General features: G+C 39.3%; 1 protein-coding gene across 1 annotated transcript in view; it reads left to right on the top strand.

The window, feature by feature from the left end:
* The first annotated feature begins 3,015 nt into the window (after window positions 1-3,015).
* Window positions 3,016-22,924, top strand: part of SLC4A3 (solute carrier family 4 member 3) — a 55,906-nt gene continuing 35,997 nt past the window's right edge. Inside the window, exons 1-3 of the mRNA XM_081314435.1 lie at window positions 3,016-3,094; window positions 8,304-8,456; window positions 11,474-11,630. Coding sequence (XP_081170561.1) covers window positions 8,403-8,456; window positions 11,474-11,630 — 211 coding nt within the window. The 5' untranslated portion in view covers window positions 3,016-3,094; window positions 8,304-8,402. The remainder of the gene's footprint in view (window positions 3,095-8,303; window positions 8,457-11,473; window positions 11,631-22,924) is intronic.

Below are 22,924 nucleotides of genomic sequence, written 5' to 3'. Positions count from 1 at the left end.
ATCATACTTTTTAGGTCAAAGGCAGTGGTGGGATTCAGCCGGTTCACACCAGTTTGGCAGAACTGCTAGCTAATTTTTTGTTGCCCAGGCCCAGAATGGACTTCCGGAAGTGGCATCCACACAGAGAACCGGTTGTTCACATATTTGAATCCCACCCCTGGCCAAAGGAAATTATAGAAAAGGCACTGGACTATCCCACATCTCTTTACTGAATGCAAAGGGAAAGTTTAAAAAAACTCAGGCAGCTGAATGCTCTCCATGTCTTCACATCTCCAGTCAAAAAGAAACAGAAGGCAGACAAGTCCATTTCAATTAGCATACCTGTTAAAGTGGCTGTGATAAGGTTAAAACTCAGGAGGAGTAAAGCATAGTTCCTCCTATGATGAAATGGTATTCTGCAGAGTTTAATAACTATATTAAAAAAAAACCTCTGGGATTTACAAAAGTCTTGAATTGCCTTGTGCAGAGATGCCCTCCCAAGAATAATAATAATAATAATAATAATTTAATTTTTATACCGCCCTTCTCCCGAAGGACTCAGGGCGGTGTACAGGGCAATACAATAAAATACAATATATAAAAATTAAAAGAAATATTAAATACAGTAGCCCAATTAAATAAATTAATACAAAATGTTAAAATACCCCTAAACCCATCAGACCAGGCCGGCTTGTTCAAATAAATATGTTTTTAGGTCACGTCGGAAGGAGCGAAGGTCGGGAGCCATCCGGAGCTCCACCGGTAAACGGTTCCAAAGGTCTGGCGCGCCCACAGAGAACGCCCTCCCCCTGGGGGCCGCCAGTCAACACTCTGACCGACGGCACCCTAAGGAGGCCCTCTGTGGGAGCGCACTGGACGAAGGGAAGTTGATGCCGGCAGCAGATGCTCCCGTAAGTAACCCAGACCCATGCCATTTAGGGCTTTATAGGTCATAACCAGCACCTTGAATCTTACCCGGAGGACAACCGGAAGCCAATGCAGCTCACGGAGTAGAGGTGTTACATGGGAGTATCAGGAAGCCCCCACCACCACTCGCTCCTCCCCATCCAGACCCGGACCGCCTCCAGGCAACGGGACATCACGGAGAGGGCATCACTGGGGTGGTTTGGGGTGGAGATAAAAAGCTGGGTATCATCAGCATATTGATGATACCCAACCCCAAAACCACGAATGATCTCACCCAGCGGCTTCATATAGATGTTGAACAGGAGAGGCGAGAGGACCGACCCCTGAGGCACTCCACAAACAAGAGGCCTCGAGGCCGACCTCTGCCCTCCTGCCAACACCGACTGCGAAGGTCCCAGGAGGTAGGAGGAGAACCACCGTAAAGCGGTGCCTCTCACTCCCAACCCCCGAAGACGCTGCATTAAGATACCATGGTCGATGGTATCAAAAGCCGCTGAGAGGTCTAATAGGACTAGGACAGAGGAACAACCCCTGTCCCGAGCCCGCCAGAGATCATTCACCAGCGCGACCAATGCCGTCTCCGTGCTGTACCCGGGCCTGAAGCCCGATTGGTACAGGTCTAGATAATCAGCTTCCTCCAGGAACAGAGGGAGCTGCTGCGCCACCACACTCTCAACAACCTTCACAAGAAAGCGAATGAGAGTGAGTTTGGTGTAGGGGTAAGGTGCTGACCAGGAAACCTCAAGACTGAGTTCTAACCCCTCCTTAGGTGTGAAAGTTGCCTGGGTTACTTTGGGTCAGTCACTCTTTCAGTCCAGCTCGCCTCACAGGACAGTTGTTGTGGGGAAAGAGGAGGAGGAAGGAGTGTGATGTATGTCTGCTGCCTTGAATTACTTATAAAGCAATAAAGGTGGAATATAAACCTAATATATTAATTAAGGAATAAATATAAAAGCAATGACAGAAGTGCCCTTAGAATTTTTAATATGTGATTTGCCTCATCTGCTCCTAGAGAGAAATTCTGAGTCTTTGTGTGAAGACTTTTCTTGTTAGATGGTTTATTATGAGGCACCAGCAGTTGCTCCTGTCATTCCTGTTTATATCCTTTTGAGAAAATAGCTGAGAGTCAAATAACCGGCTCTAATTGCCAAGGGGGTAAAACTGCATTAATAATTAGATTTTAGCAAGAAAGGCAAAACAAGTCTGCAAGAACGAAGGGTTGATTTGTTATTAGAATTGATAATCAAAATACCTCCCTTCCGTAACTTCTAAACTGGCTTCAGTATCGAGTTAAAAGTAGAAGCTGCTTTAAAATGCACACCTATGCAAGTAAATGTTTTTACAATCTTATCAACAATATTTTTCTATTGTTTACAGTTACATGTCAGTATAATTCTTTTATTGGTTCTTTTATTTGTAGTATAAATAAAACTGTTGTACATATTTAAATACCATACATGCATTGTCCAGTAATCATTATTACAACAATCCTGAAAGTACTTTTATCCTTCATGGTACATGGGGGGAGGGGGCAGACTGAGATGTGCAATTAAAGAATTCTTAAGAGAAAGCAACAGTGACTTTGAAAACAGCTTAGCAAGCAGACCACAATGGCTCTCACATATATAAATGCTGTACAGTGAAATACAATGCACACATAGCTATGTGAAACTGCAAGAAGGCATGTAAGTATAAATGAGTGTACATTGTGTTACCCACCCGTAAAGTGCATCGGGTCAGCCCAGCACTATGCTAATTAGGCACAGTGATGCCAATGTCACTGTATCAGAAAAGCTACTTGTGACCCTCCCTCCAACTTCCCTCGCTAGAATAGCCACTTGCTCAGCTGCTGTCTGCTTCTGCAAAAAAAACAGCTAGTGACTCATAGCCTTGCAGCTCACTACCACACAGAATTTCAAATAAAGGAGAGGAGCAGCCAATGTGCAGCTCGTCTCTAAGCAGAGCCAGTAGCAGTGGATGGCTGCCTGCAGTAGAAACGGAAAGCTGCTGCACTGAAGAGGAGGAGGTGTCTTAGCACAGCCTGCCACCCTACCTGAGCAGGGAAATGGACACATGTTGAGCGATCTTCACCAGGAGGAAGGAGGGCAAGAAAAAGGCAGTTGCAGCAGTGGGCATTTTGTGGATCCCTGGCTGGAGGCAAGCCGCTCTCCTTCTCAGCAGCTGCAAGGTACTGTATATCACCTCTTTTCCTCCCCACCCCCATTCCTGCCTCCCTCCCATTCTAATCCAGCATCTCCATTACCCTGACACTACCAGGTGCAAGGCAGAGATTTCCCCCACAGAACAGAGCCCAGGTTTCCATGATAGGATCCATTTAGAAGTCCTTTTCCTTTCGTCTCTGCCTTGTTGTACAAGAGTTTTTAGCCTCCAATCATCAGAGCGTCAAATTCTTTTGGGCAAGAAAAGATATTCCAAGCATCGGCCAGGCTAGTAAATAGCAGGATTTAAGTATGCCATGCAATTGTTTAGGATATGCAAGAGAGAGAAAAGGGGGGATGAGGCACACATGTGTGCGAGAGCAAGTGTATGTACACTCCCACCTCTCGGCAGCATATGATCCAGTACATTTGGCATGCCAAAGGAAGTGCAAGTAACATCCTGCTCGTTAAGTCTGCAGTCCCCTCAGGAGAACCGGTACAAACGTTAGAGACAAGCAATCACCATCTCGTTATTGCTCATAAGGATTTTATCTGAGGTAAGACTCAGCTCTGGAAACCATTTTCAATGGCAGGGCTCAGTGACAGAAAATGTAGTAACAAAGAATAGACTGTCTTTGAAGAGGCACATTTGTATCTTCCATTCTGCTTATTCAGATTTAGTGGCCAGTGCTTCCATTTCAAAGGGTGTGGCTGTGAGGTGGGTGTGAGCTCTGGTACTGCTCACAGAAGGCAATTCCTATTACTGTAGTAAACCACACATAAAAATTATCTCTCTCTTGTGTCTGTGAATGCTGTACGTCTTCATCTATTTCACATTGGGGTCAGTTCTCAACTTCAGATATACACAATGTGAGATTTTGAGCAATTTTGTCATGTTGCACATTCAGTCCCTCTCCTTTCTTTCCTTTTGGCACCAACAACCTATAATTTGCAAGTGACGTCTGTCTCTAATCAAATCTGTCCTCTTCCTTCTATTGCTTTTCCTTGCTCATTGCAATTGGTCAGAAAAGCCAAAATTATGAACAGTGTTCCTATTACGTTGAGCAGTGGATAAGTACAAAATAAAAATATGTCCAAAATGGTCTGATAAAAAAAATAAAAAAATAATCTGAATATCAATAAAAAGTATCAATTCATATGAGAGAATGGCAAGACTAATAATGCCTTAAGAATCAGTAGTTATTCTATATTCGTATTCTATAAATGTCTATAAGTTGCAATAATGGCCCATCAGTAACAGCAATCTAAAAGTGTCTGAATACGTTACATAATGATAATTAACTAGCACATTTATTAATTGTCAAATCAATTATGTAGTAGAAGTACACACATCAGAAACTCCTCAGTGTTTCTTAAGACTGTACCTTAAATTCCTGGCATCTCCTGGTTGGGCTAGAAAAACCCGTGCCTGAAACCTTGCAGGACTGTATTGGTCAATGTTGATAGTATTAACTGCCTCCCCCTTTCCCCAATAGGATAGCCCCTAAATTTCTAAGGATCATTTCCTCAGTTTCTGCTTATCAAGACACAGGAGTTCTTCCAGGTAAAAGAGGTGAAATCCTATTTTAAAAAGAAGTCCCCAGTCACCATCTAAAAATCTTTATTTTGTTAATAAAAACACATCTATGATGCCTGCTTCTCACAGAACACTTTTGCCTCCTGATCTCACAGCTGTCCTTCTCCTGATTTTTATGCTCTAGGGCTAGGCTGTTATCTCAGGACCATTGAATCTAGGATGGAATTTCCAGAGATCTGTGTACTATTGTTAGTGATACTCTTCTTAGGCTCTTTCAATCTATCCTCTGAATACCTGCAGTTCCACATATCCATCATGGAGGAAATTCCAATGATTAAATTGCTGCCATTTAGAACAGTTACTATATGAACCTTAGACTGTGAGCATGATGAATAATATACTGTTCACGGATCTTTGCCTCCTAATCTTATTGTCACCCATCTTCATCACATTTCCACGAAGTCCAATTCTCTTTAATGTGCTCCATCAGACTTGACTATTCTTGTCTTTGCTTTTTTTGAGCTTAAATTTTTTTGAGCTTCAAATATGTCTCCTTTTTCAAATGTGTGCTTCGCAAAAAAATGTTTTAGGATGGCTTGTGGATGCCAATGAAGAAGTCTGAGAATGATTTGAGGCCTGTGTACTCAAGTAGGATAAATCTATGTTATTAGTCATTTAATAAATATAGTTTAGCATGTCTCCAAATGTATGCAATAAAAGCTTCCAAAAATAAAAGAGAGGACATTTTATTTTTATTTTCTACCATTATAAGGTTTTTCCTTTCTCTGCTATGCAGTTGTAAAAGCCTTAGGTTTTAGCATTGCTTGCTGCACTTTAGGGAGCAGCGAATGTGGACATTGAAATGGAAAGGAAACAGGGATAGTTCTTGCATAGTATCTTCAGAATTTTAAGCAAAGGAAGATTTGCCTGAGTTTTTAGAGACCTATTGTCATTCAGAATCGACAGTAACAAACTTTATAAAACTAAATTTACATAATAGCAAAACTTTATTTTATATAAAGTTTTATTTTTATATTTTAAAATATTAGAACTTTTGCAGTGCCTGCACAATACAGTACATGATTTCCTAATCTTATGAGGAACGTTGATGTTAAACTGACGGAGATCTCTAATTTGACCTGTCAGAATACATCATTTGAATTTCAAGATTTGCTGTCTCAGCACATGAGAGATAACATTATCAGCAGGAAATGAGATTATAAGCAGATGTTGGGGATGTGTTTATTTTTGACTAGATGAGTGGTACTACTCTATGCAAAAAAAAAGTTCTAGAGTTGTACTTTGAACATTATTATTCAAAATAATATAAGTGGATAGAAGACCAATATTTATTCTTTCAGGGTGCATTGACAAATTAGAATTGGCTGGACAAATTGATTCTTGCTGGAAAAAACAGTTGGTAACTTCTCACATTTGGGATGTTGGCAGGCTTGAAGATGCTGCTTTTCTGTAGCCACGTCAGTTCTCTAGAATGGCCTTCCACTAAAGCTTAGACTAATCTAAAACTAATCTTAGAATAATCTGACATTAGGTACCTTGCAGAAACAGCTGAAAACAGCACGTCCAGAGGACATTTGCGACACCTGTTTTTTTTGGGGGGGAGGGGAGTTTATTTTATATTTTTAAACTTTCTTTTTTAAAACGGAACATGAACGTTGTAGTTGTTTGTGTATTCCTGTAAAAGCACTGAAAGTCCTGTTGGAATATGCTGGTAGAAATGTAATAAATAAATAATATATGTATGTATGTATGTATGTATGTATGTATGTATGTATGTATGTCTTTAGCTTGGTTCTAAACTGCCCTCCCTTGGATGACTACTAATATATTCTTCTAAAATGCCAGATTGTAGCGCTTGAAAGATTGTAATATCTGTATGACTTGGATCCCTTGGAGGAGGATATTTCAGAACTGGGGTGCTAACCATTAGTAGCATTATTATTAGATATGCAGGGTCTATAAATGACATCCCTGTAGCAATCTCTCTAAAGTTTACAAAGCTTCTTTTAGTACTATTTAGTTGGAAATATTTATCACCAGCAGGCTACACTTATTACAAACCTTATTTGGAAGTTTTATAAGTGAATAAAACTAAAAATAGAATGCATTTTTAAACATTAAAGTTAGCTATTGTAATCGCATACAGAAAACTGCCTAGAAAGCTGCATGGTTGTGTCTGTGTGATCATCAGGAACTGAGCTCCACTCAAGAATTTTTACCCTTTAGAGCATTATGATAAATAGTATTGGTCTTCTTGACAATATTTATTACTGCTCAAGGGCAATTTTTCTTGCCCAGGAAAGCTGTTACTGTCTTAATTTAAGCATTTCATAAGATTCTTCATGCAATCCAGGACTTGCATATGTATGTTTTTTAACATTTGCTATATAATAAAGTGTTGCTTTTAAATAAGCTGATTGCATGGCCTTTTTCAGCAATTTAAAATTCAAAACGTATATATACTCAAAACGTATACCGGTATATACTGTACTCCCCCTTGAGCTCCAGATGGCCCCGGATCTCTGGTCCTTTCGCCGCGGCCTTAAAACTTTCCTTTTTCATCAGGCTGACCTGGACTGACGACAGGGTTTTTTAAAACGTTTTTTTATTTTTAATTGTTTAGTTTAACTTATTTATTGGGGCTGTTTATTTAATTTCTTTTAACTTTTGTATTGTTGTTTTTATTGTTGTTAGCCGCCCTGAGTCCTTCGGGAGATAGGGCAGCATATAAATCCCAAAAATAAATAAATAAATAAATAATATGATTACATTTATTTAACACTGTGATTTGGAAAATCTTTACAATCAGTTTAATGTCCCCATTTGCAACAAACAATTCCATTGCTGTGGTCCAGTTGCAATTTGTTCTAAAGAAACTAATAGATTCTGGTTCTTCTAGAGAAAACTCTCTGAAGTTATTAATTGGCCTTATCCAATCAACCTTTGGAGATATAAAATAAACATTGATCAGCAACTGCTCTTGAAACAGATCATTTAAAAATTAAATCTAACCCAGCAGGAAAGGGAAAAAAATACTTTCACAAGTCCTTTTTAAATCAAAGATAAAGAGAGCAGTTCTATGTACTGTCCAACTATTTTAAAGAATGATCGGAAAATCCCAAGATGGTATTCAGAAACTCTGTGAGACCCAATGGCTACATAAGGATTACACAAATAGAGAGATTGCTCAACTGTGCCTCTGATTAGCTATAAATGGCTGCCATTTAACTCTTGTATTATTTGTTCTTTGTTTATTCTTTGCAAACATCTGTTGTGGGATCTCACTTTGTTTCACTCCTCAGTCTATTCAGTTAACTCTCAGGATCTTTCAATGGACATTCACTCCCATTCCCCTCATTACTTCATGAAACTGGTGACTATGATGGCACATGACTTTCTGAATTATTAAATTATTGTTGTGCTATTCATTCCTTGTATATCATACTACTTAACCTGTATGCAATCTGAACCAAGTAAGTTGCTGAACTGTGGAGCAATATCTAGGTTTCTTTTCTGAGTGCTTATAATTAATTTAGAACTTGGTGTCATGCATAAGGATGTCACATGATTTTGAATAGTGGCTCTTATTTTCCACTGGCTCTTAATCCTCACAGTTGTAGCTACAGTTTCCTGCCATTTCTCTGATCCCCTTGCCAAGGCTTTATGTCCTCTCTCCACAGGTTATGCCACGCCTCAGACTTATTGGATGCCTGTTAATGAAAGAGAAGGGTTGATACTTGCCCAAACATTGCATGACGGCCCATAGATTGTAAACCAAGATGGCAGCTGAGGATACCGCTTCTTTGGGAGGCATCTTCACTAATGTACAGCAGGTAATTAAAAAAATGCCTTAATGGTTGATTTTCAAGGATTGCAAAAATGGAAAGAAATGGAAACTGGAAATTAAGAAAAGTTGTTGAAATGCAAGCTAGAATCATTCATATTCTTCCCAGTCCAAGTACTACATTATACTAGTTCATTGCTCCCATAATTAAAAAATACCACTCAGTGTTTTTTCTGTCTTATGGCACTTTAAAGATTTGGAAGTCTTGGGAAATTATTGTGGCATTTTAAAGCCTAAACAGATTTCTTGAGCCATTAGCTTAGTTGCAGAGTTTTTTGAGTCTTTAAAGTGCCATAAGACCTTAAATTGATTTTTCTTGCAACAGATTAACAGTTTACTCTCTGGAAGTCAGTACCAACATTTTGTCTTTTTCATATTCAGAAGAGAGATATTGGCAGTAAACAGCAAAAGGGTGTAATCATCTTCATATCCTGCAATCATCTGCATTCCCCAAAAGTCTTCCTTAAAGAGTGGACTCCTTTAAACAGTGTGATGAGGAGGTTTAGGGGAGAGAAATGTGCAATAGTTAAGGTGCAGTTAAGGTAGTGGAAATCTAGATTCACAATAAAAAAAAGTTCACTAGATAACTTTGGGCCAGTTGCTGTCTCTCAGCCCAATTTATATGGTAGAGTTACAGAAAGGATAAAATTGGGGAGAGAGTGATAGGTATTCCGCTTTGAGTATATTAAGGAATTATGAAATATAAATCTAATAGTAGTCTAATAGAGTGGACATCAGTCTGACTTTTGGTCATTCTTCTCATTCTACGTTGTTTAGGAAATACACTTGACCTCAGGCTTTCAGACACTACAGATAGCTGCAGGAAAGAGAAGGACACTTGCTTTTTCTAAATTTACATTCGTGTACTTTTTGTGGCATTTCATAAACTGGAAAGGTTTATTTCTGTGAACAAACAATTTCATATAATTAGCTGCATTGTATAAAATTCTACACTCTGTCTCCTTACTACTGTTTTATAGTAAAATAGTGGCATTGTGTACAAAGAAGTTGGGAGAAAATGGTTATCATGCTATTGATCTGTTACTTATATGGCAATAATCTACAATTTAATTCAAGTCAATAACAGCAAACTACTTGGAAGGGTAGGTCAATCTGCAATTATGTTATCCTCTTGTTATGCTTACAAAATTCCCCCAAGTGAACAGGTAATGGAATGTATTTTGTGATACATAGTTCAAGAATGGATCTTACATATTTTTGACATAGAAATTTTGAATTTAAAAAACATACTTCTGGAAGAAATAACTGACCTTTGTTTCACTTTTAGTCCCCATGTGAAATCCTCTAAATGAAACATTAAGATATAATTTATGACATTTGGAATCTCTAGCTCTATGGGCTTTCTGTAATTTTCCATAAAAAAGAAATTTGATGCTGTATCAGCCCTGCGCCGTACACCAAAAGCAAATTGACTATTTACTGATAGGCTGCTTCAAAAGCCATCAGATATACTATTACAGAGCAGTGTTGAATGTCTAAAATAATGGGTTGAGGGGTTGAAATCTGTATGTCCTTACCTACAATCATGTTATTTCTAGGGTATACCTACTCAGTTTGCTCTAAAATATCCTTAATATCCTATCATCATTTATACATAATAGAAATTAGTTTTGTCACTAGAAATGTATTCCAGGCTGAACCTAGAATTTAATTTAAATTAACAGAGAATTCCTGGTATAGTAAACATAAACAAATCTATAACAGCATCTAATAAGCTTTCACAAATAACGCTCCAGTTCATTAAATGTCACCAAAAAATTATGCCATAATACAAGTGTTACTCTTTGAAATGTTACAGAATTCTATGTTTACTTTTATGGCAAGAAATTAATCCAGCTTCATCCATGGAAATTATCTCTAATTAAAACTTGCTGCAATTGTCTTGCCTTTGTGGCAATGATGCAGAAACTCACCTGTCCGGGCAACAGAAGGGCTGTGAAGGTCTTTCTCTAAAGCTAAATATTTCTAGCTAAGACCTGTTTTGCTTTCTCTGATTCAGCAAAGATCTGCCATCACTGGGCCTACTGTGTTTCCATAGTAACCGAAGAGTCCACAACAGCTTGGCACCAGCATTTCAGGCTAAATTGACAGGAATGTTTTTTACCAGTGGCTGGAGCTAAAGATCTGAAAGAGCCCAAACTGAGAGAGCTCCCAGGATTAAACTTTCATGATTGTTACTTCCTGTCCTCTTTTCAGTTTATACCCTTGGGGCCGGGGGTGTGAGGAAATTATAGAAATAACTACAAAGAGGGAGAATTTGGGGTAGAGCAGAAGATAAGCTTTAACATCTGGGCCCACTGCCAAAGACTTGGAAAGGAATCAGAGAAGATGGAGAAAAACACCTCGGGCCTTAGAAGGACTTTTAGGCAGCCACTGGGATGCCCCCAATTAATGTAATGTGGAGTACAGTAAACTACACTGTATATATTCTGCTTCTAGTTGTATATTCCAGGGTCAAACCACATGTCCTTGACCTGTGCTATCCCAGCCTGCTTCCCTGATGAGGTGGAAGATCCCAGGCTCTCCCTCTTTCTGGAATGGGAGGGGGATGGGAAGGAACTTGACAGTTTAAATATCAGATTTACATCTATTCATCCTGAAGAGACTGGAGAATGAGTATGTGGAAGGAAGGTCTGGAACTGATAAACCCAGGCACAGTCTACTTGCTTTTACAATATTGGGATATTTGGACAGACATCCTAGCATCCAGCTGTGCTAGATTCCTAATCTGGGGATGAAGGAAAACCAGGTTAGAACACTCAAATTAAGGGTTCAAGTTTGAAATTGTGGTTGGGATCAACAATCCCTCACTGTCCTCCCAGTTCTACTGTTTTGAGGCTGTACAATGGGGACATATGATTGAGGGCTCTCTTTGGGAAAAGCAGGCAAAGAGAAGTGATCTGTGCTTTCGATGCCTCCCTGGAATAAGGGATTGTATTGAGACATTTCTTTGTTTTGCTGATGATATTGTTGACTAATGTGCAGGATGGTGGGGATGGTGCGGCAGCCTTTCCTGGCACGGAGGATGAGGAGGAGTTGGACAAGACCTTGGGTGTTGAACGGTTTGGAGACCTGATCAGCAAGTCTGCATTACGAGACCAGGAAAAGCAAGGCCGCAGCTACTCTGAGACCGACTTTGAATGTAGGTAAATCTTGTAAGCTGGTCCTACCTTAAGTCTTCAGGTAGGAACAGTATTTAGTAATGTGAAGGCCTTTGCCCAAATGCATCTTATATGCTATAATTAATAAATAATAATTAGGTCACCCCACCACAGACTGCTATATTCTAAATAATGTATAATGGAATGTAGCATACAGTGTACCCAACCTGATTAAGCTAAAACATTTAACATTTAAACAAATGTTAAACTTTGAAAATAGAAGAAACTGGTGTTAAGAATCTGAGAATGTAGAACTCTGATGCTGAAACAGATGTCTACACATTTTAGTTATGTGACAAATCCTAAATATTGGCAATGAAATCTGATTACAAGAAAAGAAGGGTTTTAGAATATAAATTTCATTTTGCATTTAAAATACTATTATTATTTTATTAAACAATAATGGTACAAAACATTTTTTGTGGTCTGGTCTGCATTTTAGACCTTCCTATCTCACAATTGGCTTTTTTTTTTTGAGACAGACAAGCGTACCTATAATTATATTTATAGGAGACATGACCTTGGAACAACTAGAGTGCCCATAAAGGCTGAAAAATACTATGAGTTTGAGGGAATTTTTTTACATTATGTTTAGTTTTATCCTGATCCCAAGGTTGATTTTAAATTAGTTTAAAATAATCAATTATGTAAAAAAAATCAATTTGGAACACATTTGATTCTAGAAATGTTAGTGCTAGAGAAAAGGAAGATCTGTTTTCATTTCCATCCTGTTTATCTTATTGCCACAGACATATGCGTAGGCTGCTAATGCATACAGAACTCCGGATCTATTGAAGGCTAGCATTTAGTTGTGTAATCTCCATCAACCTGAATCGCACAGTTTGATTAGAATAAACCTTGCAACTATTTAAACTATTTAACACAAAGCTCTTTTTTCCTCCCCTAAATCTTGCAACATGGATATATTGGAATGAAACTATTGATTTCTACTTTTGCTTCTCTAAAGCTGAACCAGAATTTCTTCCTTACTACAGTGTTCCCATGGACTTACCATGGATCATCAGAATTAGGAAATAGTCACTTTGGTTTAATTTTTACAGTATTAAAGTAGTAATGGCAGAATTAAAAAATTTGTCAAGAAAAAAAGACCTGCAAAGAGGAAGTGAAAGCATCCATATGTGCAAATATCTGAAAATAAAGAAAAAGATCAATAGTAAGGGAACAATTCCTAAAAGGAAAAGGTAGGAACTGGGAAATGCCATGTTTAGGCAGAGGCCAGTCAACAAATCTTGTCTTCCCTGCATGGATATTAAGGCTGGAAGGGAAAAAAATGATCAGTCAGGATATGCAATGGCTATCATTTGGACTGAGTGCTAATGTGGTTTCATTGCCAAGCCACTTCAGTTCAGAATGGTCAACTTAGCAACAGCAGGTTAAGCTGCCATGCAGGAACAGTTTAACTTGCCATCTGGAATTAACCTTAATTCCAAGCACAAATGATTGCTAATATATATACAGAAAAATTAAGCAAACCAAGATCATGGCATCCAGCCCTCTCAATTCCTGGCAGATGGGGAAGAAATGGAGGTAGTGACAAATTTTATTTTCCTGGGCTCCAAAATCACCGCAGACGGGGACTGCAGCCAAGAAATTAAAAGACACTTGCTCCTGGGGAGGAAATTTAATTTTAATTTAATTTAATTTTAATTTATTATCATTTCTATACCGCCCTTCTCCCGAAGGACTCAGGGCGGTGTACAGGGCAAGAATAAAACACAGAAATTTACAAAAATTAAAAAATAATTAAATGCATGCCCGATTAAAATACAATTGATACATAGTAAAAACCCCAATAAGAATGATAAAAAACCCCACCAATCCCCCCTCAGGCCAGGCCGGCTTGCTCGAACAAGTATGTTTTCAGATCGCGGCGAAAGGAGCGCAGATCGGGCGCCGTCCGGAGCTCAACCATGGCAAATCTAGACAGCACGCTAAAAAGCAGAGACATCACCCTGCCAACAAAAGTGTGTATAGTCAAGGCTACGGTCTTCCTAGTTGCAATGTATGGCTGTGAAAGTTGGACCATAAGAAAGGCTGAGTGCCAAAGAATTGAGGCCTTTGAACTATGGTGCTGGAGAAGACTCCTGCGAGTCCCTTGGACTGCAAGGCGATCAAACCGGTCAGTCCTAGAGGAGATCAACCCTGACTGCTCTTTAGAAGGCCAGATCCTGAAGTTGAAACTTAAATACTTTGGCCACCTAATGAGAAGGAAGGACTCACTGGAGAAGAGCCTAATGCTGGGAAAGATTGAGGGCAATAGAAGAAGGGGACGACAGAGAATGAGGTGGCTGGATGGAGTCACTGAAGCAGTAGGCGTGAGCTTAGATGGACTCCAGAAGATGGTAGAGGACAGGAAGGCCTGGAGGAACGTTGTCCATGGGGTCGTGATGGGTTGGACACGACTTCGCAAATAACAACAACTACTGCTAAGCTTGTAAGCCGCCCTGAGTCTTCGGAGAAGGGCGGGATATAAATGGAATTAAAATAAATAAAATAAATAAACATAAGGAAAAGTGGTTTTAAAAACATATATTCATGAGAGATTGGCATGTATTTATCCTATCAAAATCCTCCCTACCTAATTAACCAAATCGTTCTTTGTGATGTAGCCAACTTACTTTAATTTGGTGCTGTTCAGATTGCTTATTCTGCAAAGGATTATGCTAATGGGATGACTGGAAAGTCTGGAAGCATCAGATAGGGAAACAATACATAGTTCTGTACTTTGTCACATTGTTGCACTTACTGTGCTTTTATCTTCCTTCCAGTTAAATTTTACTAATATTATAAGGCTGATTATTGCATGTCAAAATTCTATGTCTCCAAATAAAAAATTTACCTATGACTTTTATTTATAAAAAAAAAATTATAGCCCTTATCCATGCTATCATTGTCAGGTTCTAGAGCTGATGGGATACTTTCACTGTTACTAAGCTGCACAGTGTGTCCTTGAAATCTGATGAGCAAGTTTTTATGATTTCTGAATCATATCTGATCCATTTGCTAAAGGAGTTAGAAGGAATAGCCATTACTGAACAGTGACAGACTTCTTTTGCATTCATTTTTGACTGACTTTTTAAATCTCTTCAAGATGATTGTGATATATTAGGAATGGCAATAATTTCAAGACTTGAATCCCTAAAGAGACTTCTTTTAAATATATACATATATTCTGCCTTTCCCCCAGAAGCTCCTCAAGGAGTGTGCATAATTCTTCCTCTTCCAGGGAGTCTCCAGAAATAATTTCAGTAGTCTGCCACTAATCAAATTGAATCTTCTGACACATCTGAATCAGCTCAAATGGGAATTTTTTTAGCTTTCTGCCAGGAGCTTTTTTTAAGTCGAACTCCAGAAATAATAGAAGAGAAGGTACTTGGATCTTCCTAATCAAAGCCCAGAAATACAATACTTAACCTTGGGAAGATCCTGTGAACTCAAGTTATAGATATGTAGTTCTGTAGTCTTACACACAAGGAAACTTTTAATAAGAATTTTCATTTAGAACCAGATAACCAAATCTGGATTTTAAAAAAGAAATGTGTTTGGGAAAGGACAAAACAGGAATCTCCCATGCGGAATTCCAAATAACTGAATATTTTAAGTCTAACTAAAGCTTGTCATGTTTCACCTGTCTGAGCAAAATCTACTTGGATATTGTTTATCCTGTCCTTATGATTTTCTTCTGCTTTAGAGCAATATTTTTATAGTTTCTTTTTATTTTTGAGGTAATATTTTGATTTTTATCTCACCTTTTTGCACAGAAATCACTTTATTACTTTTTCTATTATCATTTCATCCTTTCTTTTATCCTTCTCATGTTCCTTGACAATTCAACAACCTTATATTTTAAAATAAATACCTACAAGATATTTACAACCTCAGTAAGCAGAAAAGAGTGAAGAATAGTAAATGGAAGACTATAGTCATCATAAAATATGTCTTTATTTTTCCTTTGGAACTTAGAAATTGAGAGCACATATTTTTCCATTGTCTTTGGAAAAAATTAGTAGAGGACTGGTGAAAAATCGGCATACAAATCTTAACTCCTGAAGGCTGATTTAAATTAACACTTTACATTTTACAATCTTTATAAAGCTATCATGTTTGTGTATCATTTTTAAACTAAAAATTTTACTACCAACTTTTTTAGACATAAAAAAATTGCCACAGTGATACTGCAATCATCACTCATATCCACTTACCCCTCAACTTCTTTTATAAGGCAGGATGTGGAAGAGTCACGCCCACATATGGTGTGTGTAATGTTTCCAAGAATTCACTATATTCTCCATATCTCATTAATAGTTTTTATTAGAACTTGAATATTAGCATTTTTTAGAAAAAAAGTTAATGATACAATTACAGCAAGTTCCCTGCTTTCAAATGAGACTCATATAATAATTAGGACAAGTCACTTGTTAGCTTCCTTCTGATTTTCCTATGAACAGAAGTAGAAACTGCTCTTTTTTGTGAAACTTGGTCACCTAAATCTGTTCCCTGTTCCCTGTTTTGATAGCAATCATTCCAGCCAGCAGAAGAAGAAACTCCTACATGTTGCTTTATATATTGCATTTAAACTTCTCTCCATTTTTGAGGATTCAATCAACTCCCTCCAACCACAATTTTCATCATCTTTATGCCCCTTTCAACTCATTGACTTTGCCTGCATATATTTGTTTTGCAATTTGATCCTCATTCATTTTCTAAGTCCAAACGACCTCAGCATACTTATGTAGAAATTACTCATTCATAGTATTCAATCCACATTCATCACTCATTTATTCTTGACAATCTCTTCTAGTTTTGCTGCACTTCCTTTTTAAAATATTCCCACTGTTTTGCTTAATCTGATGTTTCAACTAACCATTCAACTTTCACTTCTAATCAAAAGAAAAATAGAAGTTTGTCTGAGCAAAATGAACAAAATCTTGCTATTACACAAAGCCATTTTTGCTTCTTTTAACATTCAATTATCACAGCAGACCAGATACTATCTAATACCTTTTCATTTGCATGTCTTATCATTTCATTGTGAATTTCCATATTTAATAAGCATTTTATCAAATATACTTTCTCGGGGATGCGGTGGCTCAGTGGGTAAGACGCTGAGCTCGTCAGCTGGAAGCCCCATGGCCTGGATGATTTATTATTATTATTATTATTATTATTATTATTATTATTATTATTATTATTATTATTATTATTATTATTTTATATACCGCCCTTCTCCCGAAGGACTCAGGGCGGTGAACAGGGCAATAAATACTAATACAAAAATACAAAAATTAAGAAAAGATTAAACAAAATGCCCAATACCTTAAAACAATAAGTTAAAATACATTAAAAGCAGTAATAAAACCCAAAACCCATCAGGCCAGGCCGGCTTGTTCAAACAAGTAGGTCTTAAGATCCCGTCGGAAGGAGCGAAGGTCAGGCACCGTCCGGAGCTCAACCGGTAAACGGTTCCACAAATCCGGCGCACCCACAGAGAAGGACCTCCCCCTGGGGGCCGCCAGACGGCATTCTCTGACCGGTGGCACCCTGAGGAGGCCCTCTCTGTGGGAGCGCACTGGGCAGAGGGAAGTTGATGCCGGCCGCAGGTGCTCCCTAAGGTACTCCGGACCCATGCCATGTAGGGCTTTAAAGGTCATTACCAGCACCTTGAATCTCACCCGGAAGACAACTGGAAGCCAATGCAGCTCACGGAGCAAAGGTGTAACATGGGAGTATCGGGAGACTCCCAGCACGACTCTCGCGGCTGCATTCTGCACCAGTTGGAGCCTCCAAGTGGTCCTCAAGGGCAGCCCCATGTAGAGAGCATTGCAGTAGTCTAATTGAGAGGTCACGAGCGCATGAGTGACAGTACGCAAGGCATCCCGGTCTAGATAGGGCTGCAACTGGCGCACCAGGCGAACCTGGGCGAAGGCCCCCCTAGTTACAGTTAATATATGATCTTCTAAAGAAAGCTGTGAATCTAGGAGGACTCCCAAGTTGCGAGCCCTATCTAACTCACCCCCCATAGAAAGAGATGGAATATTCTGAATTTCCCGAGATGCCGGTACGCACAGCCACTCAGTCTTGTCAGGGTTGAGCCGAAGCCTGTTCCTCCCCATCCAGACCCGAACCGCCTCCAGGCAATGGGACATCACGTCGAGGGCATCACTGGGGTGGTTTGGGGTCGAAATAAAAAGCTGGGTATCATCAGCATACTGATGATACCCAACTCCAAAACCACGAATGATCTCACCCAGCGGCTTCATATAGATGTTGAACAAGAGAGGCGAGAGGACCGACCCCTGAGGAACTCCACAAACAAGAGACCTCGAGGTCGACCTCTGCCCCCCTGCCAACACCGACTGCGAGCGTCCCAGGAGATAGGAGAACCACTGAAGAACCGTGCCTCCCACTCCCAGTCCCCTGAGACGCTGCAGCAGGATACCATGGTCAATGGTATCGAAAGTCGCTGAGAGGTCTAATAGGACTGGGACAGAGGAATATCCCCTGTCCCGAGCCCTCCAGAGATCATTCACCAGAGCGACCAATGCCGTCTCCGTGCTGTACCCGGGCCTGAAACCCGATTGGTACGGGTCTAGATAATCCGCTTCATCCAGAACCAGAGGGAGCTGATGCGCCACCACGCTCTCAACAACCTTCGCAAGAAAGCGAAGGTTGGAGACAGGACAAAAGTTGTTTAACACAGCTGGGTCCAAGGCAGGCTTCTTGAGGAGAGGTCTCACCACCGCCTCCTTCAAGACGGTGGGGAAACTACCCTCACTCAAAGATGCAGATATAGCCGCCTGGAACTAGCCTCGTGTCCCCTCCCGAGCTGCATAAACCAGCCAGGAAGGGCACGGGTCCAATAAACACGTGGTGGAGCTCAGCCTCCCCATAATCCTGTCCACTTCCTCCGGAGTCACAGGATCGAACTCCTCCCAGATAACATTGACAAGACCACCCATGTCCTGATCGTCAGAATCTGAGCGATTTTGTCCGACAGATGTTGACTAAACTCCTCGGCACAACCCTGCAAGGGTTCCTCTCTCACCTCCTGATTAAGGAGGGAGCGGGTCACCCTAAACAGGGCGGCCGGGCGGTTATCTGCGGACGTGATGAGGGTAGCGAAGTGATTAGACCTTGCCACCCTCATCGCCGCGAGATAAGACCTAATATAGGTTCTTAGTCGCAATCGGTCGAATTCAGACCAGCTGGATCTCCAACAGCTCTCTAGGCGCCGTCTCCGATGCTTCATCTCCCGGAGCTCCGCAGAAAACCATGGAGCCTGCTGGGATCTGCACCGGGTCAGGGGCCGCAAGGGTACAACTCGGTCAAGTGCCTCCGTGGCCGCCCTTTCCCAGGCTCCCACTAAGGCATTAGCCGAGCTGTGAGCAAAGAAGGCAGGTGGGGACCCCAGCGCTGCCTGGAACCTCTCAGGGTCCATTAAGCGCCTGGGGCGGAACCATCTAGTTGGTTCAACACACCCACGGTGGGGAGTGGCAAAACGGAAGACCAGCCGCAGGAGATGATGATCGGTCCATGACAGGGGCAAAACAATTGGAAAACCCCCACCAAGATCATCTAACCACCGTCCAGATAGAAAAACCAAATCAAGGGTGTGGCCCGCCACATGAGTCCGTCCATGAATTACTTGCGTCAGGTCCATGGCCGTCATGGAAACCATGAACTCCCGAACTAATTCAGATGATCCTCCCAGGGATGGTAGATTGAAGTCACCCAAAACCATTAAGAATCTCCATAGACATCAACTACAAATGACCACATAAATTCATATACATAATTAAACCATCATATGCATTCCTTGTAAATTTATCTATAAATACATTAAAATCAAGGGACCTATGCATCCTTACCATTCTCCTTGCTTATTTACTGTGCCATTCTCTCTAAGCATTCCATTTTGAGAAAGCTGATTCCTGTAATAAGGACACTAGCAGCTGTCTCCAGAATTGTTTCTAATTGCAGCCTCGTCTCTTTCTCAAAAACTTCACAAAAAACAAACTGACTACTTTGAATTTCCTATATAGAGTTTTCTGTTTAGAACCAATTGCTTTCAATTGCCTATTTAGAATTTTAATGGAACCTCACTGGAATTCTTGTGTTTTACTTTATCATTCTTCCTAATAGACTTTGCTGATCAAATCTTAGAATGATATGTGAGTTGGATTAACATTTTCCAGTCCAGTATATACTTTCTGTAAATCAACAACATGCTTAAACATTCTTCCTTATATTAATATATTTCTCAGAGTCTTACTGAAGTTCAAATATCTGGTCTTTATTCCCTGTCCCTAGCATAAAGTCATATTTCTCAAATTTTGCTCATTAACACTTTTTCATACCGTTCAGTCAGAATTCCATCTAACACCTTCCCAGGCCCACATAACAAATGAATTCCTTATATCTTTCTATGTATATAGATGAACAATAATGTCATTCTTCCATCCAAAGACACAAATGCAATCTTCATACACATTTAATAGTCATCCAACTATTCTATAAGCAAAGCACATCCATATTTAATATTTCTCCAGTTATACGATCTACACATTTAACATGTTTCAACCTTGCTACAGCTTTCTTAGGGTGAAACATTGAAAGACTGTAACATTTATGGCATCTGTTTCAGTCCCAATCCTTGACATATTATTAGCATTCCAATGCAGATCTCTAAAATACTTGTTCTAGCTCTAGCATTTCAGTTTCCTCCCAAATAATTAGATCATTTTTATTTTTGATTCTATTCATTGTAGTTCTCTACATATACTACCAAAATATTTTTATAATTTTCATCAAAAATCACTGTACACTTTCTCTGTCTTATTTAATTTTAATTGTTTGATGGTGCTTTTGAGTACATTCCTTGCAAATATAGTGATACCTTGGTACTCATCATTAATTGAGTCTGGGAGGCAGGATGAGTACCAAAAATGATGAATACCAAACTGATTTTTCCCAGAAGGAATAATGCAGTGAATCACAAGGCAGCTAATACTGATAACTTCTAGCTTGTTCATTGAGTACCAGGACAAAATTTTCACATCAAAGTGCATTGAGTACCAAATTTGATGAATTTCAAAGCAACTGAGTACCAAGGTACCACTGTGCAATAAAACCTCCTTTTTACATGTTTATTGATTGGCAATGTCTCCGTTATCTACAAATGTCCATTAAATATGAAATTACCTCATGGTGGCAGTTTATGTTATTTGCATAATGTCTTCATGTGTATAATAATTAATCATCACAGACATTTCATCATTTGCCTCCAAAGTTGTTATATTAAGATCTGCTAAATCAAAATTTCCCTCTACATTAAGTAGTAGCTTTTGCAGCAATCATATTATTTAACATGTTTACTCATCTACAGCTTTTTTTACTTCATCTTATACCAACTGTCTTTTTGTACACTTCTCATTAGCATAATATTTCAGTGATCTGACATAGGATTTTTACCTTGCTTTTGCTCCAAGCAGCTTTCCTATCCTCTTTCCTTATATTCATTAATTCTGTTGGGATATTGAACTACCATTCAGTATTTTTCCACATTAGAATCAGACTTTTTCTACCAGCAGTCATTTTATTTTTACTGTAGCTTCTTTCACATCTTTTCTTTTTTTTCCATTTCCATTTTCCCCCAAATTCCACTCTTAACACTGGTCAACTCTCAAAAATGGTCAACTCCACATTCACATTTACCATCTTCGTATCCCTCACAAATTCTCTCAGTCTGCCCTCATAATCACATTGGCTATGGTTTTCTTTATGTATACATTCCTTTGCAATGTATAAAAATGTTTATATGTTTATGTTTAACAGTGTACTTGAAATGAAGAAACCCTTTTCTTGCAAGATTGATGTCAGCTTTACCCAAGTAGACCAGACGGGAATCACAGCCAGATGTGCTTATTCTACTTTATGGTAAAGCTGCATTAACAGAAACTTGCAAGTCTGATAGTACTGTCCTGCTGCCATCTCCTTTACTGCCTGAGAAATTAAGGAGGTTTCCTTCTGAGCCTCTTGTCCTGTCTTGCGGCCTGCTATGCTGTCCTTCTTTGATTATTCCCTAGGCAGCATCTCTTCCTATGTGCTAGATACCATTGTCTGTGCCCTTGGTTTTCAAGGGAGTGTGAAACACAATGATAAGAGGAGCATTGCTTTTAAAAAAATAAAGCTAGTCCAATTGAACATCCCTTTATCAGGATAAGCAAGATTATTCAGTTCCTCATGCCTGCAGATATTTGTCAAGTATTGATGTGTCCACAATAGCAAATCAGTAGAAAATTTCTTTTCAAACCACCACCATTTACATGGAAATTCCTCAGAATAAGCTGTGAGAACCCTTGCCTTTCTTATTATTAGTTTACCTAGCTTAGGAAGGGAGACCTTTGGGTAGTGGGATGAAACTACGTGAGAATCCATACCCAAACCACTTCACCTCCTCTGTATTTTAATAGTTACATTAGCTGCTACTCGTAGAATTAAGATGTCCAATGAGATGTTCTCTATAATTTTTTTTCTATGCCAAGCAACTTCCAAATTCTTGTCCCATTCATGGAATTCTTCAGAGATTTCAAATAACACTTTCACCTACACTAGCTCCTTCTCTGTTTACCCACTGCTGCTTTTTAATACAAGGTTCATAATTATGTGCTAAGAAGAAAAAGATGGAAAAGCTGCACAGTAACTTTTTAAATAGTAGCAAAATAATTCTGTCTGAAAACTCTATTACTGTTCCTGGATTTATTTATTCCCCTCCCCCCCCCCCCGCTCAAATCTTATCTGTTTCTTCATATAATATTGTTCCATGTTTTCTACATACAGTATTCATCTTTGCTTTAGCAAAAGTGTAGACTGCCATCTAGAGTCATTTATTGGTAAGGCTGTCCATGTTTTCTGTCCCAAACTCTTGACTTATCATAGAGTTCTAGTCATAGGGCTGGAAAGGACCTTGGAAGTCTTCTATTTAATTCAATCCTTTGTCTAAAGCAGGAGTCTTTATAACCATGTCAGACAAATAGTTGTTCCAATCTTTTCTTGAAAACCTCCAATGATGGAGCACCCACAACTCTAAGCAGCAAGCTGTTTCATTGATTAATTATTCTCACTATCAGCAAATTCTTCCTTATTTCCAGATTGAATCTCCCTTTGATAAGCTTCATCCACTACTTCTTTTCTTGCCCTCAGGGGTTATGGAGAATAAATCAACACCCTCTTCCATATGACAGTCTTCCAATTG

This window comes from Vipera berus (genome assembly GCF_964194415.1).
Source record: "Vipera berus genome assembly, chromosome: 1".
NCBI classification, from domain to species: domain Eukaryota; kingdom Metazoa; phylum Chordata; class Lepidosauria; order Squamata; family Viperidae; genus Vipera; species Vipera berus.
The sequence above is the reverse complement of the archived record's forward strand: the minus strand, read 5'-3'. Positions and strand labels throughout refer to the sequence as shown.